General features: G+C 46.0%; 1 protein-coding gene across 2 annotated transcripts in view; it reads right to left on the bottom strand.

Moving 5' to 3' along the window:
• Positions 1-1,895: 1,895 nt before the first annotated feature.
• The window catches only part of kdr (kinase insert domain receptor (a type III receptor tyrosine kinase)), a 69,687-nt gene continuing 52,300 nt past the window's right edge, over positions 1,896-19,282 (bottom strand). For both annotated transcript variants that reach the window (XM_080735725.1, XM_080735724.1), the window contains exons 20-31: positions 18,661-18,774; positions 16,623-16,711; positions 13,660-13,822; positions 12,934-13,025; positions 10,793-10,915; positions 10,157-10,268; positions 6,451-6,550; positions 5,495-5,600; positions 4,941-5,083; positions 3,973-4,057; positions 2,978-3,054; positions 1,896-2,201 (exon numbers count right to left, since the gene is read on the bottom strand). In XM_080735725.1, coding sequence (XP_080591851.1) covers positions 1,979-2,201; positions 2,978-3,054; positions 3,973-4,057; positions 4,941-5,083; positions 5,495-5,600; positions 6,451-6,550; positions 10,157-10,268; positions 10,793-10,915; positions 12,934-13,025; positions 13,660-13,822; positions 16,623-16,711; positions 18,661-18,774 — 1,427 coding nt within the window. In that variant the 3' untranslated portion in view covers positions 1,896-1,978. The remainder of the gene's footprint in view (positions 2,202-2,977; positions 3,055-3,972; positions 4,058-4,940; positions 5,084-5,494; positions 5,601-6,450; positions 6,551-10,156; positions 10,269-10,792; positions 10,916-12,933; positions 13,026-13,659; positions 13,823-16,622; positions 16,712-18,660; positions 18,775-19,282) is intronic.

Here is a 19,282-nt window from a genome sequence, read left to right on the forward strand (position 1 = left end):
ATATATATAAAGACAGTTGGAAAATGGTAGAATGACGCTGTTCTTAACAAATCACCAATATTGTATGAGGAAAAAAAGGATGCTGCCGTCTGCATCATATAAGCTTGTTGTTTAGAATGTCGGTCTTCGGGCTGGGCCGGTCTCCAATTGTCAATTATGTATCGGTAGGGTGACCATATTCTGAAAATCCAAAAAGAGGACACTCTACCCGGCATATATATATATATATATATATATATATATATATATATATATATATATATATATATATAATTTTTCCCCCAATTATTTTTTCTATTACTAGTTTACCGCTCAATTATGCCCTATACCACTAATAGCCTATTATGTATTCAATTTTGAGGGGGTTCCAATTGGACCCTTTACAAATCTAGAGATCCACTGATAAAGTATGCCTTTTGGCTCCTGTATGAACGTTCAGCTTTGTAACTAAATAAAAGAGAGGTAGCCCATTATTCAAACCGCCGTATCTTCTGCTTTACAAGGTTGTAGAAAAGATTCTGTCAATTTAGTTAGCAGAAGAGCTCTCACCTCGCACAGACTGTCTTGTAAGCTACTTTGCAGTGTTATGGGCTTGAAGCAGAACTTTTATAATTGTAAATGCCTAAATGGACACAGAAGACTACCAGCTTTGCTGACAGAACGCTCTGCTTCTCAATGTTGGTCACTCGCACTTTTTGTGCATTTCATCAGTGATTGAAAGCCGCGGTTCGCCTCGCCGATACGCATCCGTAGAGCCGTCTCCCGTCATTTTTAGACCAGGATTGAGGGAATAGCAGGCAAGATTCCTTCACCAATGTAAACACAGTAAGTTGCTGAGGGAGTGAGCATTAATAGCGTTTGCAGTTCGTTTGGCTCTGCGCTGCGCGATCTGCTGCCCCTCTGATCTGAAAGCGATACAGGCTGAGGGAGGGAGGGATCGCAGGCAGAGAGTAGTATGAATAATACATGTTCCGGGGTTAGCGCCTCTCACAGTGTGTTTCCAAAAGAACCATTGAACGTGCATTGTAAATGTCCGTGCTTAAACTGTGATATGCGCGAAACCCCGGACATTTGAAGGAATTTATAAAACCCCCCCGGACCGGCCGGACAGCCCCCTAAAAGAGGACATGTCCGGGCAAAAGAGGACGTATGGTCACCCTATGTATCGGGCTTGGGCTCGGTCCGGGCTGAAATTCTGTAGGGCTGGGTTGGGCCGGGCTCACTTTTTTAGGCCCGATTTAAGCTCTAGTGGAGACAAAGGGATGAAACAACGCATCGCTAGAGAAAGTAAAAGATCGATTTGGATTTGTGACGACTTAAATCGGTGGGACGATCTAGTTTTGAGTTCGCTTGTTCGCCACACACGCTTGCTTACGTAATCACTCTCACGGGTGGAGTGAATGGCTACATGCCTGGTGCATACTACTGGTGGTGGTGGTGGGTGGGGGCAGGGGTGTCGCACCAAATTCTGGGCCCTGGGTACAAGGATTCACTGCGTTATGTTGTGCTTTAACTATTGAAAAATAGCAGATATACAAGCTCACAGCGCGGCACCGAGTGCCGCGCTGCGAGCTTGTAGATCTGCTATTTTTGAAGTCTTTGAAGGTTTTTCGAAAAACCTATGGTTCTATGTCAGTGGTGCTCAAACTTTTTCATGTGAAGGACCCCCCAAAATGACATGTATCTGGCCACGGACCCCCCATCTCAAAATATGTAGTTCCAGGGACCAGAAGCACGTATTTTTCAATACATACATTTTCATGACTTTTCAAAAAATAGCAGATCTACGAGCTCGCAGCGCGGCACTCTCGGTGCCGCGCTGTGAGCTCGTAGATCTGCTATTTTTCAATAGCTAAAGTATATAAAATAATGAAGGCCCCTCCACCTTGGGCCCTATAGTAACTCAGTCCCACTTCCCCCCCCCCCCCCCCCCCTTGTGACGCCCCTGGGTGGGGGGACGGGGGGGACGACTCGGGGGTCAGACCGGCGGCGTGCTGTAGCGGACCTCGGCGCTGTACTTGTCGGCCGTCTTGCGTGGCGGCTGCGGAGGCCGCCTCATCATGCTGTGCTTCAGGATCACCTCCTCGTTGGCGTAGATGGGCGTGTCCGCGTCGTCCGAGTGGTAGCCCGACTGGTAGCCGCTCGTCTGGTTGGACGACTCCGAGGCCAGCGACTCTTTGCTCTTGCTGCGGAGCAGTTGGCTGTGGGCGAGGCAGGGGGGGGGACGTTTGGTCAAGTTATGTGAGGGTAGAGTAAGTACACTAGTAAGACGCCTCAGTGTGAGGGTAGAGTAAGTACACTAGTAAGACACCTCAGTGTGAGGGTAGAGTGAGTACACTAGTAAGACGCCTCAGTGTGAGGGTAGAGTGAGTACACTAGTAAGACGCCTCAGTGTGAGGGTAGAGTAAGTACACTAGTAAGACACCTCAGTGTGAGGGTAGAGTAAGTACACTAGTAAGACGCCTCAGTGTGAGGGTAGAGTAAGTACACTAGTAAGACGCCTGAGCGTGAGGGTAGAGGCTACCGCATAGTAACGTCTCGTGTTAACTTTGGAACCTGATTGTAAAAATCGATTTAAAATAGGGTTTAAGTCAGTGGTTTTCAACAACCAGTGGTCCGGGGACCACCAGTGGTCCTCTTGAGAGCGTAAACCAAATGGTTTACGCGTAGACCAAATGGAATGTAAACCAAATGGACCCTTACGGGGTACGGGGTAGCCAATCACAGTGTGTCCTGCGAAGCATGGCCAATGGGACCCTGGGCGTACAACATTCTTTGAGCCGTTTGTGCCAGATGTAGGCCACACATTTTTGGGGGACCGGAGATTTTTGGGGGCCTCGGCACTTTTGGGGGCCCAGAGATTTTTGGGAACCGGACAAAGCCAGATGTTGGATCATAACCTTGTATAGTTGTATATTGCATGAAAGGATGCATTACGTTCAAACAGCCGGTGTAATGTAAGAAAAGGTGGCCTCACCTGAAGTTGGGCGTGCGTGGTAACTGGTGGTCTTTCATGTCTTCTGGGGAGAGGCTCATGACGTCTGTTTGTCCCTCCTGAGGGGAACGCACGCGCACGCACGCACACAGACACACAGACACACAGACACACACACACACACACACACACACACACACACACACACACACACACACACACACACACACACACACACACACGTTTTTTGGTGCACAGCGTTGCACGGTGTGCAACAAATCCAAAGGCAGAACTCTGACACTTACCCCTAAACCTAACCAAAGGGCCCTTGAGGGGGTTCCAGGGGGTCCCCAGATAAATAATGGATAGTTACCAAATGGACCTTTATGTGGCTGTAACTCTGAGAGTGTACAAATGGAACCAAATGGACCCTACGGGTTCCATCTCCATTTGGTAGAATCTCCAACTCTACCAGCAAGACTATCCACGGATCTTCAAGGAAATTTCAACCTCAATCAACTCATATTCAGTTCCCAAGATATTTGGCCTTACAACCCAGATATCTTTGTACCGCACAAACCTTTGACTACCTTGACCATATCGTTAGATATCCCGGTTTAAGTCTAGTCGGACACCACTGTGGCGGGTCCTAGTTCCAACCTTTGAATAACAGTCCTTACTTAGTAGTAATTAACATGTACACTCTCAGAGTTATGTTGGTCCGTGACTCCGTGGTCTAATGCAAGGGTTCTCAAAGTGGGGTCCTGGGACTCCCACTGCCCTATATGCACCAGCCATTTTCGAAACATCTTGACATTCTTGGAAAATGTTTGAATTATATTTTTTGACGCCACAAATCTTTCATGGGGTCCCTCGGCACAAAACATTTCCAGATGGGGGTCCACAGCCAAGTATACATTGATTGAGGGGGTCCTTGACCAGAGAAGGTTTGAGAACCACCGCTCTAAACGTCTAATGTCTACACACACACACACACACACACACACACACACACACACACACACACACACACTCACCATGATGCTGCTACTCTTCAGAGGGATGTCCTCAAACGTCTTGATGCTGAGCGGCCGAGTGCTCCTTTCACTCTGTTGGGCCACGCTGAAGAGAGAGAGAGAGAGAGAGAGAGAGAGAGAGAGGGGGGGGGGGGGGGGGACGACAATGACAACCAGCCGTTCACACTCCTGCACTCTTACAGTATGGGGATTCCATGCTTCTGCTTTTGATACCCCCCTCCCCTCCCCCCGTAGTTAGCTATATTGGAATCCGTAGGAGACGGGTGCGGAAGGAGCTCTTGTATTCTGTGATGACGACGGAGGCGCCACGTCTCAGTCGACCTTGAGCCACGCGAGACACCGGCGAGCGAGCGAGTCGCCGTGTCGAGCGTTGCGACGGTCGCATGAGCCGACTCAGCGCCGTTACCGAGTTATGTGCCGTTATGGACAGAATAGTAAATCTTCACACCCGAGGTGGGGTTGGCGATGGGGCCTTTCTGTGTGGAGTTTGCATGTTCTCCCCTTGTCTCCTAGGGTTGATACCCTCACAAAAACATGCAGTAATCCTGGTCTCAATAATGCCTCCCCCTGGCCAGCCGGGGCGCCTGATGCCGGGGAAAGGAACTGGTTGGTTCCTTCCACGTGCTACATCCATCCCAGAGAAATCCTCCCTGTCAGGTGAAAAGAAACAACTTGGACTACCCATGCATTGAAGGAAGCATGAGGTTCTCCCCAGGCACGGCAGAGGGAGAGCAGAGCCCAGGATTACATAGGCAATTGGCACTGGGTGAAAAATGGGTTACAAAATCGTGGGATAAAAAATATTTAAAAAAAAAGAATCGTAAATCTTCATCCCCCCGACTGCGCGGTCCAAGTGAACACAGCGGAGCGCTCCCGACCTCTGCCCCAGCCAATCACAAGCCGCGGATTCTAATGCATTCACCTCCGTATCCTACTACGGACTCCATTATCGTATGTACTGTACTGACCCGAGGAGCGGGGCGTTGTCATACTGCAGCTGGAGGGCAATGGTGTCTCCACTCTGGGGCCGAGTGAAGGGGCCCCTGGGGTCCAGGCCCGCCGGGCCCCCCTGCAGCTCCCCGTCTGTGAGAGGGATGTAGTCTTTTCCATCCTGGAATTAAAAAGAAAAAACAAAAAACAAAACATCCTCAAACACATATCTGGTGAACTGAATCTGCTTTAGAGCCATTTCATTTCAGTGAGCAACATTCCGCATTCACTGAGGAGGTTTCTAAAACATTCACGGGTGGAGAACTAACACTGTAAGTATTATGTTCACTGTCGGGCAGAAACCTCGTATCTCCAAGTTTCAAATGTGAAAAGTTTCAAATGAAAATAGCAGATCTACAAGCACACAACGCCTCGCGCCGCGAGGCGTTGTGTGCTTGTACAGTAGATCGGCTATTTTCACTATTTTAAATCACTTTTAAAATGATAAACACAAAACCAACTGTTTTGGACATAAAACACGGTTTCCACCCGACAGCAACAACGATATGTACTGATGTTTGGAGGAGCAGACCTGTTGCGCGCTGGCCTGTAGCAGGTTGCCCAGGTGCTCCACCAGCTCTGCGAACGTGGGTCTGTCTGTGGGACGGTCCAGCCAGCAGTCCAGCATGGTCTGGTATCTGGAATGGAACCACAAGGCGTTAGAATGGCAGCAAGCCAGCGACATATGCTGCTGTGTTAGCCTGTGTAGCGTACATGTACGTTAAGACTTCGTTTACTGCATAACAGCCAACAAAGCGAAAATATATAGTGGATATAGTGGTGTAAAAAATAACCAACTCAGCAATGCATCACAATTCGGCCACGCTCATTTAATTGGAAATCTGAACCCCATTGGGGATCAGAGTTTTAGAACCACAAACGGTAATGCTCTATGGCATGTATGTAGTGGTCCCCCACTTGAAAATCTCAAAAGTCTTTGAGCCCACCCATCTCACGTGGAGCTAACATGGTATACTTCCTATTAATTTATTTTTGTTACGTTAATTGTTTTACATGAATGCTATATTATCATTTAAACCTAGACCTGGACGGCTAGAGTAGCGGTCCAGGCACCTACTGTAGGCAGCCTGACAGCGTGTCGCAGGTTCGACTCCCGATCCCGACAACCTTTGCTGCGTATCACCTCACCGTCTCTCTCCTCATTTTCTGTCAGTCTACTGTAATCTACTAGTAAGACGTCTTAGGGTGACAAGCGACCTCGCCCTTTACAATAATGTGGACCTCAGGGATGTGGACATGAATAAAAGGGATTTGTTCCCCTGGCATCACAGGGATCTCCATATCTCCATATATGGGCATAAAAGGGATTTGTTCCCCTGGCATCACAGGGATCTCTCTAACAGGGCATCATTAATATTGATGACATCAGGGAACTCCATATATGAGCATAAAAGGGATTCTGTTAGTGTGACATCACAGGCCCACAGGTTGGGAACCAGCGCTGTGTGACGTGATGCGTCCACTCACATGTCAGTGGTGGCGTAGTCGGGTGCTCTCATCCTGGTCCCCTCCTTCAGCCTCCTGCAGAACAGCTCATCGATGCAAACCCCAGGATATGGAGAAGCCCCTGCAGCAGAGAGGACACCGCTAGTTAGGCCTAGGATTATTGAATGCTTTAACCAGTGAAAAATAGCAGATATACAAGCTCGCAGCGAGCTTGTAGATCTGCTATTTTTGAAAAAGTCGTGAAAATGTGAGCAAATCTTTGAATATATGTATTTTCAAAGTGAACGGTTGTAACTCAAATTTGGCTTCTGGGTGGTCCCTGGAACTAAATATTTTGAGATGGGGGTCCGTGGCCAAATACATATCATTTTGGGGGTCCATCACATGTAAAGGTTTGAGAACCACTGACATATTAGTAGTCTCTCAAGAACAGACTTACTGAGCTCCAGTTGAGTGAAAATGACCTTTTCTTTGACGATGGCTGGCCAGATTGCTGACATAGAAACAGGTTTTTCAAAAAATCTTAGAAGGATTAAAAAGACACTTATAGAATCGAGTCAAAATTCTAATTTTTTCACGATTTTTCAAAAATAGCAGATCTACAAGCTCGCAGCGCATCTGCCTGGGTGACGTTGGCATAGGATCAACTTTGACCAAAAAAATGCACAGACCTGGTTGGTTGTTTAAGTTGGACAAAAATATGGAGATGACTGACGTCTGACATCATAGATGTTTGACGTCATAGACCACATGATACTGACACAATATGTCCACATATGGGCATTCCCAGATGGGCTTAATATTGATGACATCAGGGATCTCCATATGGGCATAAAAGGGATTGTATGATGCCAGACGTCTAGACATCATAGGTCTAGGCTATGATGTCAGACAAGGACAAAATTCATTTGAAAACATCATTGTGATGTCAGAACAGGTCAGCTATATCCTTCAGCTGATTTGGGATGAGGTGTTACGCACTGTGACGCACTCACAGGATCTGGAGGTTTTTTATAGTAAATGCGACCTACGGTAGCAATCATCTATCTATAAATGCGAGAAGTCTCTGCGTGTCTGCGTGTATGTAATCCGCGTATCTCGAGAACCGTTCGTCCCACCGGCTTCAGATTCGGCACGCGCGTTCTCCGCCGCGGCGCGGAGTGCAGTGCCCGGCCTCGACCCGACCCGACGCGCGTTTTTTCCGAAACGGCGCAAAACGTTCGGAATCTCCTTATGCGGAGCTGATTGTTGACATCAGGCTGTTCCGGAGGAAATCGGCGCAAGCGCTGACTCATTGTGACATCATTTCAAATGCGAGAAGTCTCTGCGTGTCTGCGTGTATGTAATCCGCGTATCTCGAGAACCGTTCGTCCCACCGGCTTCAGATTCGGCACGCGCGTTCTCCGCCGCGGCGCGGAGTGCAGTGCCCGGCCTCGACCCGACCCGACGCGCGTTTTTTCCGAAACGGCGCAAAACGTTCGGAATCTCCTTATGCGGAGCTGATTGTTGACATCAGGCTGTTCCGGAGGAAATCGGCGCAAGCGCTGACTCATTGTGACATCATTTCATAAAAGGCTCTGACATCGCGTACGCAAGATGAGTCAACACAAAATGCCATGGTTACCCGACCCGACGCGCGTTTTTTCCGAAACGGCGCAAAACGTTCGGAATCTCCTTATGCGGAGCTGATTGTTGACATCAGGCTGTTCCGGAGGAAATCGGCGCAAGCGCTGACTCATTGTGACATCATTTCATAAAAGGCTCTGACATCGCGTACGCAACATGAGTCAACACAAAATGCCATGGTTATGTATCTCCATATATGGGCATATGGGCAGATCTCCATATGGGCTACATATATGGGCATATGGGCACTGCTGACTCATATGACCCGACCCGACGCGCGGTTTTCCCGAACCGGCGCGAAACGTTCGGAATCTCCTTATGCGGGGTTGATTGTTGAGGAAATCGGCGCAAGCGCTGACTCATTGTGACATCATTTCATAAAAGGCTCTGACATCGCGTACGCAACATGAGTCAACACAAAATGCCATGGTTACCCGACCCGACGCGCGTTTTTTCCGAAACGGCGCAAAACGTTTGGAATCTCCTTATGCGGAGCTGATTGTTGACATCAGGCTGTTCCGGAGGAAATCGGCGCAAGCGCTGACTCATTGTGACATCATTTCATAAAAGGCTCTGACATCGCGTACGCAACATGAGTCAACACAAAATGCCATGGTTATGTATCTCCATATATGGGCATATGGGCAGATCTCCATATGGGCTACATATATGGGCATATGGGCACTGCTGACTCATATGACCCGACCCGACGCGCGGTTTTCCCGAACCGGCGCGAAACGTTCGGAATCTCCTTATGCGGGGTTGATTGTTGACATCAGGCTGTTCCGGAGGAAATCGGCGAAAGCTCTGACTCATTGTGACATCACTTCATAAAAGGCTCTGACATCACGTACGCCACATGAGTCAACAAAAAATCTCTGTGAGTGTGTATGTATGTATGTAATCCGCGTATCTCGAGAACCGTTCGTCCCACGGGCACGCGCGTTCTCCATATATGGGCATAAAATGAATGCCCCCATATATGGGCATAAAATGGAACCGTTCGTCCCACGGGCACGCGCGTTCTCCATATATGGGCATAAAATGGATTGCAGACAGACAGATACAGATATCTCCATATATGGACATAAATGGACAGAGACAAACAGATGGTCAAAGATCTCCATATATGGGCATAAAATGGACGCAGACAGACAGATACAGATATCTCCATATATGGGCATAAATGGACACAGGCAAACAGATGTTCAAAACGGGTCCTATGACAACAGGTATAATGAGGTTTGCATTAAAGGGGGAACCGGCACTGTGTCTGCAACACAGTTGGACAGATACTCCATATATGGGCATAAAATGGACGCAGATAGACAGATATCTCCATATATGGGCATAAAATGGACCCAGAACTATAACTGCAGTGATCTCCATATATGGACATAAAATGGACGCCGACAGACAGACAGACAGACAGATACAGATATCTCCATATATGGGCATAAATGGACACAGGCAGACAGATGGTCAAAACGGGTCCTATGAAAACAGGTATAATGGGGTTTGAATTAAAGGGCGGGGCATTCATTCCCTATTTACATTGTTCCGAGTTGGCCAGGTCGCCGACTAGACGCTGGGCCGCCCGAAGGGCGGCCCAGCTTCTAGTATTTTATAATTAGCTGTTCAAAAATACAAGATGTACAAGCTCATAGGGCCGCACTATGAGCTTGTAGATCTGCTATTTTTGAAAAATCATGAAAATGTGTGCAAATCTTTGATATACATTGAAAATACATTACTTCCTATACTGAATACATTTCAGTGTTCCATTTTGGGCATTTAGAGCAAACATCAAAAATGTGCATAAACTTTCAGAAATGGATGAGTAGCAGATCTACAACAACGTGTCATTGTCACTGCATTTCCTTACATATTTCAGGAATAGGCTTTGTTTATTTAAGTTTTTTTTTGTCATATCTGCCCTGCGTGATTCGTGTTTAAAAAAGGCTAACAGAAATGTCATTTCTATCCCATGTTTCCCAATGAGCAGAAACACAACTAAATCATTCATCACTATTATTTGCATCACAAAAATGATCAACTAAAATGTAATGACTAGGACAGCCCTAGCTGACACTAGACTCACCAAGAGAGAAGATCTCCCAGAGAAGGACCCCAAAAGACCAGACGTCGCTCTGCGTGGTGTACACCCTGTCGAAAATGGTCTCAGGAGCCATCCACTTCAGAGGGAGGCGCGCCTGCGAGCACAATGCAAACGTTTACTACACAGCTGTCAACTTTATTGTACATGCAGGGAACTTGCTTGGCGGGCCTTTAATAGAGGTGCCTGAAGTGTACTAGTTCAGTGGTTCTCAACCTGTGGGTCAGGACCCCCAGGGGGGTCCCCAAATTATTTTGGGGGGTCCCCAGATGATTGGCTTAATGTGAAACATTGTTTTCTCACTCAACAGTAAACAAACCAACGTAAAGTTTAAGTGTATAGATGGTATCTGCACATTTCCAAAGTGACAATTTAAGGCCTTTTTTAATACCTATAAAATGACAAATTAAACATTGGCCAAATTGTCAAATATTAGAGGCAGAAATTGTGAAAATAGCCTACATGCTCACGGTTGCGAGGCGTTGTGAGCATGTAGATCGGCTATTTTCACAACAGAACCGTGTTATACAAAATGTAATATCCCCAGTTAAAATATGGTTATTATGGGGGTCGCGGCCTGAAAAGGTTGAGAACCACTGTACTAGTTGAAGTGTGACTCACGTCTCCCTTGCGGACATAGTCGGGGTCTTTGTAAACATCCCTGGCCAGGCCGAAGTCACAGATCTTCACCACGTTGTTCTCTGACAGTAAGATGTTCCTGGCAGCCAGGTCTCTGTGAATGCACTGAGGGGAGAGGGGAGGAGTTGAACATCCACTATGCACTGAACACCTAGGGTTACCTGTGGCTTCTTGCTGTGGCACCCTTTCTTGCTTTGGACACTTATGTTTGTGGACACAAATGTTTGGCCCTGCACAATTGGGTTGTGTTGGTTGAATTGAGTACTATTGCTGTGTTGATATGGCGGTGAGATACTTGTGTTGCCCTGACGCCTGATTTGGAATCTCACATGAGCTCTGGGCGGAGCCGTTTGTTTTCACGTCCGTCGGAAGGTTAGTTACTCACCAGCGTTAGTTTCAGTGAGGTTAGGTTTAGGGTTAGAGTTAGGGTTAGGCATAGTTTTACTGAGGTTAGGTTTGGGGTTAGGCATAGTTTTACTGAGGTTAGGTTTAGGGTTAGGCATAGTTTTACTGAGGTTAAGGTTAGGGTTAGAGTTAGGGTTAAGTTTAGGTGGTCGCACCTCCGCGCGGTCCAAGCGAACAAAAAGGAGCGCTCCCTAGCTCCAGTTCAGCCAAAAGCTTCCTTGGGCGGGGTTTGACCAGAACTCATGTGCGACTCCAAATAACGCTGCACTGACTAACCTGTTATGTAAACTTTTTGTTTGGCACTGCTTTGTTAAGTTGTGCTTTTTTGTGTGCGATGTTTCACTTATGAGCGTTGATTGTTTCTTGGTCACTTTAAGTGATCAACAGTGTTGCCTAACCTAGGGTCCAGGGGGCACCCCATGGATGGGGCAGGGTGTCAAAGATCACAGGGGGGCCGTGAGGCCTTCTGTTAGGCCGTCTGTTTGGACGCAACACGGTGTGAGGACATGATCTCTTATGCCCCGCCACCACCCCTGTTTTACTGTTGCAGTCACCTAAATAATTCCTAATGTAAATCAAATATCTAGCATATAGCTATAGCTGCTTAGCAGAAATTTATATTTCTTATATATATTTTTCTGAGAAGGGAAATGAGAAAACAGATGACAGCTTCCGTTCGTGGAGTTCAAGGGACGTAGTTACAGACGCAACATTCAAAGATTGAGGGAATAGTTGTCTGGCTGTGCACAATGCGTTGCTTCGTGCCGTGCGCTTGTAAATCAGCTATTCTCACTACTTCTTAAAGCTTTGTTTTCTAATTTGTGGAATTTATTTTATTCTTATTTCATTTCTTCATGAAATCGCTGAAACAAATCTATGAATTGGGGGGCTTTTGTTTATATTTCAAAATGTCAAAACCCTTCCTTGGGAAGGGTTTGAAATAATAATAATTAAAAACAATAAATAGGAAACAAAACTTAAAGCGTCCAATAAAAATCTGTCCCGCTCTCGACCAGTGGTGGAAAAAGTACTCTTAAGTAAAAGTATCAATACTGCAATGCAAATATACTCCATTACAAGTAGTCTGGAATTCACTAACTTGAGTAAAAGTAAAAAATATATATATATCAAAATGTACTGTACTTAAGTAAATGTACTTAGTAACTTCACAATACTGCTTCCGCCCCAGTGTTTGGGAAACACTCCCAGCACCTTATATTTATAGCATATCGTCGTTGTCGCGTGGAAACCTTGTATGTCAAAAACGATTCGTTTTGTATTTATCATCTATAAAATTTACTAAACTAGTGAAAACAGCCGATCTACAAGCACACAACTTGTGCTTGTAGATCGGCTGTTTTCACTAGTTTTGTGCGACAGTCTTGTATGATGAAGCAGGGCTTTGCTTTACCAAAAGACGTAAACATTTGAAACTTGGAGATACGAGGTTTCTGCCCGACAGTGACGATATTTTAGTGATTATGTTGCGAGGAAAACGTTGAGATAATAGCCATTTTGGTTAGAGCTGACTGAAAACAACTTTGTACTTCAAGTTTAAAATGATACTAAATATTTTTTCAAGTGTCTAAATAAATTCCAAATATTATCAAATGATCTCGCGGCACCCCTGGACTGCCGTCGCGGCACCCCAGGGTGCCCCGTCACCCACTTTGAAAACCCCTGCTATACAGTACCTTAAGAGACAGTGCTATCTATACCTTGCGTGAGGACAGGAACTCCATGCCCTTGGCCACCTGGAAGCTGTAGCTGATCAGGTCCTCCATGGTGAGGTGGTCATAGTCAGAGCTCTCTGTGGTCACAGGAGACGTTTCATTTCAGTACCAACGTTCTCCATCGTTGCAAAGGAACAACACAGACACAAAAACCACAAACACAAAACACAAAAACCACACGCAACGTCCGTGCAAATATGAGTCGTTTTCAGCAGGGCTGCAAGCAACTATTGATCATTTTCTTAGTGATTATGCTATTGATTACTTTTTCGCTTAATCGACTAATAAAGAAGCATGTTTTTTTATGTTTCAAAAAAAGTATATGAAGAATTTGATGACCAATTGCTATTCTATATACTTTGTCACACAAAGGTGTCGATAAGCCAAAGTTGAATAGGTGACACACTCCTTGTGTCACCTATCATTACAATGGCATGCCCAAAATAGCTATTATAAACGATTATTTTATTAAATTATCGATAATAATTGATTACATCTATTTATTTATTTTTTCATTTAAAAAAATATATATATATGTTTTGGGGCTTTTATGCCTTTATTGATAGGACAGTAGACTGACAGGCAACGGGGAGAGAGATGGGGAGTGACACGCCGCAAAGGTAGTCGGGATCGGGAATCGAACCAGCGACACGCTGTCAGGCTACACTGAGCCTAAGCGGTAAATCTATTAGTTTGATTGATTTTCAGCACCTTTGTCATCCTCCACGTTGTTGGCCAGTCCTCCGTGGGCCGATATGGAGCAGACGGCGGTTCCAGTGCAGATGTCCAGGTGCGGGCTGCTCCCCAGACCCAGGTCCCCTCCCGTCACATCCTCCGCCACGCGCACCCACTCCTGGTGACTCAGCCTCTTCCTCTGTTGGCACAGAGATAACAGAGATGCCAGTTATGCCAACAATGACAACAATGACAACAGGCACGTGCACACATAGACACCAAAGGGGGCTTGAGCCCCATGCCCTTTTATCCGTCTGTAAAAAGTGCCCTCTCCAGGCCACAAATGCAGTTTTTACCATGGTGAAAGAAATGCAAATGCCCCCCTTTCCTTTTTTTTAAAATATTTTTTGGGTGCTTTTTCTGCCTTAATTGATAGATATATAGTAGGCTGGCAGGAAACGGGGAGAGAAATGGGGGGGTGAAACGTAGCAAAGGTCGTCAGGATCGGGACTCGAACCTGCAACGCTGCAAGGCTGGTCTGGATTACCAGCCCAGGAGCCTGGACCACTACCCTGTGGCCCAGGCCAATGCTCCCCTTTCCATGCCGTACCCGAAGGCAGTGTTCAAGAGAATTGCCTTTTCCAAACTCTCCCGAATGCGGCATCTTATGTCGAAAGAATTGCCCTCTCTGTGTAGAAATCCATGCCGTTACGCCACATCTCCAGTATTGACTTGATTATGATTAGATCAGTGTGGTATCAAGCACCGAAAATAGCCGACTTCCAAGCTCACAACGCGTTGCAGAGCGACGCGTTGTGTTCTGCTGTTCTGCTGTTCTGCTGGTCTGCTATTTTCGATATTTTCACCAAAAGGCCCCTTTAGCAGGGGCGTCAATTGGGTATGGCAGGGGTATGCAGCTGCCATACCCTGGGTCCAGGGGGGAGAATACAAGTTACTTTAAAATATAAATCCATGAATGTCTCTTGTGCTGGTTATGTTGTTAAATTACATTGAAATAACTACAAACGCAAAATTTAACAAGTTATTATAATTATATTCTCCACACTTTTATTCTCCCCATCTTGACAGAATAGTAGCCTATATTCCCAGGTTCCGCAGGTCAGCTGCACAGGTGCAATTCATTATTGTTAATTGTGGCACGTTTACTATATTACGCCAAGTTTAGCTGTCACTTGAACAACTGTTCCAGACTGCCGTATCCAGCCCAATAACCATAGAAATCTTGGGGGAAAAAATAGAATGTACTTCTAAAAATAAATGTATCATGCCTGTTGCTAAGGTATGGCAACATGACTGGTGTCTTGCACGCGCGCGAAGGCGCGTGTGCAAGACACCGGCAAGACACCAGTCATGTTGCCATACCTTACCTTTTTCTGAACTGACGCCACTGCCCTTTAGAAATGTCAGCCCCTGCCTCTCTAACATTCTCTGCACGTCCCTGAATGACAACAACACAACGTCAGTGAAAACAATGCGACGCCTCGCTTGCTTGTTGTGCCGCTGGCACAGACTTCTAACAAAAGGCCTCATGAGACCAGATGTGAGCAACTGAGCGTAGGCCAGACAGGTCAACACTAAAAACTAAAACCAGTAAAGCCCCTATCATAGTAGGCACCACGGTGATAAGCTATCCACCGCGGTGTAGTCTTTTTCAAGCCTCTATCAGAGTCCAGGGTCGGCAGGGTGAAGAGCTATTCACTTCACCGCGTTGTAGTTTCCTAGCTATCACCTGTACGCGTTATGTATTTTTTATAGAGGCTTAAGTCATAAAACTACAACATTGCGTCATTACTCGCGGTGAAGAGCTATCCACCGCGAACCCCGACACATCTCTCTGTTTTTACTTTCAGACAGATCGACCCATCACCCCGTTCACTGATTGGTCGATCTAGACCAGTCAGTCACAGTGATAGGACTTCACCGTGACTGACTATGATGGCCTCCACTTATTTTTTCACCTTAGGTGGATAGCTTTACACCTAAAATTTGCGGTGAATAGCTCTTCACCCTGGACTCTGATAGAGGCTTAAGACGTCCTAAAGGTGAGAAGCGAGGTCGCGCTGAAACAACAGAGACTGACACAATATGTCCATATATGGGCATTCCCAGATATGGGCTTAATATTGATGACATCAGGGATCTCCATATATGGGCATAAAAGGGACAATTCATTTGCAAGTGTGACTGCGTTCCATATTGTGTCATGAGACTGACACAATATGTCCATATTTAGAGGTATTCCCAGATATGGGCTTAATATTGATGACATCAGGGATCTTGACCATATATGGAGCGTGACATGAGGCGTGACATGAGGCATAACGGACGGACATGATCTGCAGGTTTCCATACTAGATGCAACCTACGGTCGCAATGACACAGATGCTTTCCTTTTTTGAATGCGTTAAACCCTGGCGTCGGTATTTTGAGGGAATACCTTTGCAGAAAGTAGCCGATCAGCGAAGATCGCGGCTACACAGTAAAGTGACTAGCATAGAGCCGTGAGGGACCCCACCAGGGACGTGCTGGCCATTGGGAAAAGCGGGACAACTCCCGAATGGCGGTTCATTCCCGGCCGGTCCTGTCGGGCAGAAACCTCGTATCTCCAAGTTTCAAATGTATACATTGTTTCGCAAAGCAAAGCCCTGCTTCATCATACAAGGCTGTTGCACAAAAGTAGTGAAAACAGCAGATCTACAAGCACACAACGCCTCGCGGTGCGAGAAGTTGTGTGCTTGTAGATCGGCTGTTTTCACTAGTTTAAATCATTTTTAAAATGATAAATACAAAACAAACGGTTTTGGAAATATAAGGTTTCCACCCGACAACGACGAAATATAACTAAAAAAAGAGAGAAAATGAGGGCCTCTCCAACTCTTTTTCCCGGGCTGAATCAGGGGCCCAGCACGTCCCTGGACCCCACATATAGGGTTTAAGTGGTTAACGGTGACCAAAGCTGAGGCAGTGAGGGAGGTTACCTTGAAGGGACTGTACTCTCCACGCTTGCTCTTCAGGTAGCTGGACAGGTTCCCATGTTTACAGTACTCCACAATCACCATCAGAGGCCCTGTGGAGAGGAAGAGTGATGGAGATATCAGGATACCTGCTAATGTACTATGTGATAACGTCTTGCTGCTGCGGTCATTATGGCGTATATGGACACGACAGGCTGATAATTCCCCGAGGTGCACCAGAGGGGAATTATCAGCCTGTCGTGTCCATATACGCCATAATGACCAAGCAGCAAGACGTTATAGCACTTTTTACCCGGCTAAATCTAAAAACAAAACAAAGTTGTTTACAGACGGCTGAAAGTATTTCACAAGTGCTGCGCTGGGCGTCTCCACCAGCGCAACACGGTCGTCTTGGAAGTTGGAAAACAAGGAAGTGCTGATCAAATAGAATCCATTTTCTGATACTGCGTCGTCTATTTCTCGCCTCAAATGTTTTGAAAAACATTCTTGAGAGCAACGTTTAGTTGTAAATGACGCTGTGTGTTTGTTTACACGGCTGACATGTTGGATACGGTACTACATTCACGCAGCGTAGCCTGAGTGCAGCAGGTGCTCTGAGCCTTTTGATTAGCAGGGGTGAATTATCCACCTGTTTCTATGAGAATTTACTGTAGCATTATTTGCGGGACACTTCCGGTTAACAGCAGACATACAAGCTCACGTCGCGTCGCAGATGCAACCGTTGTGAGCTTGTAGATCACTCTCGGCTGCAGCGCCAGAAGCTGCCTGCACATTCTGCGCAATGCACGATGGGATGTTGGAAAGTTGTGGATAGAGCGGAGCGGTCATTATACGCCTATAATTCACAGCTGATTTCAGCGCTTGACCAATCAGAAGCAAGCATTCAACCAAGCCGGGTAATAATGTAAAGTAAAGCATACTTTAATGTTAATAATTTAATACAATGTACTTGATTGCACAATATGACACAAAAGTAACCCACTTTCTATGAGGTCCATGTCTATATATAATATTATATAATCAATAATTTTTACTTAAAGGGATATTCCACTTTCAACAGGGAAACAGCTTCTCTCCACACACACACCCATTGTAACTTCAAACTTCATTTTAACCATGATAGATTCATACTACCGTCCTAATATGTGAGCAGGCCGTGTTTTTTCGATAACCTTTTTCATTTATTTTTAATAAGTATTTGGGAAAATGAAAAAAAAAAACGAAATACAAAAAAATAATTATTAAAAATAAATGAAAAAGGTAATGCAGCCCGGTTGGTAGATTTAGCGACCCGGTCGGTAGATCTAGCGACCTGGTCGGTGATTTTGCAGCCCGGTTGGTAGATTTAGCGACCCGGTCGGTAGGTTTAGCGACCCGGTCGGTGAAAACTACCGACCAGGTTGCGACCAGGTTGGAGGTCGCTAAATGATCTCGCTCCTACACCTGCAGGGCCTGGTAACATTTACATCAAATATCTAAATATTGAATCAAGCAAATTAAAAACTGTTCAGGGTGTTCATAAAAGCCTTATTAGACGATAAAATTACCAAAAGTTTTTTTGAAAGTGAAATATCCCTTTAATTTCCCGAAAAGTAACGGTTTTGGACATACAAGGCTTCCACCGGAATGCGACAATATGAATGCTTCTTTCCTAACATGTGTAGCAGCGGCAGGGGAGGCCTTAGCTATGTTTCACCAGTTTCAATTGAAACAGGCCTCAGCCACCAGGGGGCCTCCAAGAGATAGCCAGCAAGCCTTGTTCAACACACGTATAACACTTTTTAATAATCATATAACCTTGTTAATATAACGCCATTTAGGTCAATGCTATAACATTATGTAGTGATATAATAATAATATATAAATAGCAGGCAGTCATTGACTATAAGTCAACTTCTGTGTGCGATTGTTGCGTGGCTACTGGGCCTGGGTGTGCTTGCGGTGGCGTGGGGGGGCCTCATCAATAGCTCTTGAAATGGCCCTCCAGATTACTAAGGACGCCCCTGAGCAGCGTAGCATGTTTAACGCAGCGATGCCTCACCTCCTGGTTTGGTGCAGGCTCCCAGCAGGTTGACCACGTTCAGGTGGTGACCGATGTGGATGAGGATCTTCAGTTCAGACATCAAGGCACGGTACTCACTGGAGGTGGCGCCCTCTGGAACACACACACACACACACACACACACACACACACACACACACACACACACACACACACACACACACACACACACACACACACACACACACACACACACACACACACACACACGCGCACACACACACACACACACACACACACACACAGTCGTCACTGTACCTCTCTATAATGCGTGTGTGCGTGTGTGTGTGTGTGTTAGACAGGACTGGCCAAACTGTCAAATATTAAGTAAGCAAGAGGCGAACATTGTGAAAATAGCAGATCTACCGTACATGCTCACAACGCATGAGCATGTAGATCTGCTATTTTCACAATATTTATCTGTGGAACAGAGTCACATTAATACCTACAATTCCAAGTGATTGTCAGGGTGGGAGTCCCCAGTTCAAATATGTTTATTTTGGGGGTCACAGCCTAAAAAGGTTTGAGAACCCCTGGTATAGAGCATTAACACATTCATTGACGACTCATTCTTATGTCTTCCTATCTAGCCAAGCTTTAT

The sequence above is a fragment of the Nannobrachium achirus genome (genome assembly GCF_963921795.1).
Source record: "Nannobrachium achirus genome assembly, chromosome: 1".
In the NCBI taxonomy this organism is placed as follows: Eukaryota; Metazoa; Chordata; class Actinopteri; order Myctophiformes; family Myctophidae; genus Nannobrachium; species Nannobrachium achirus.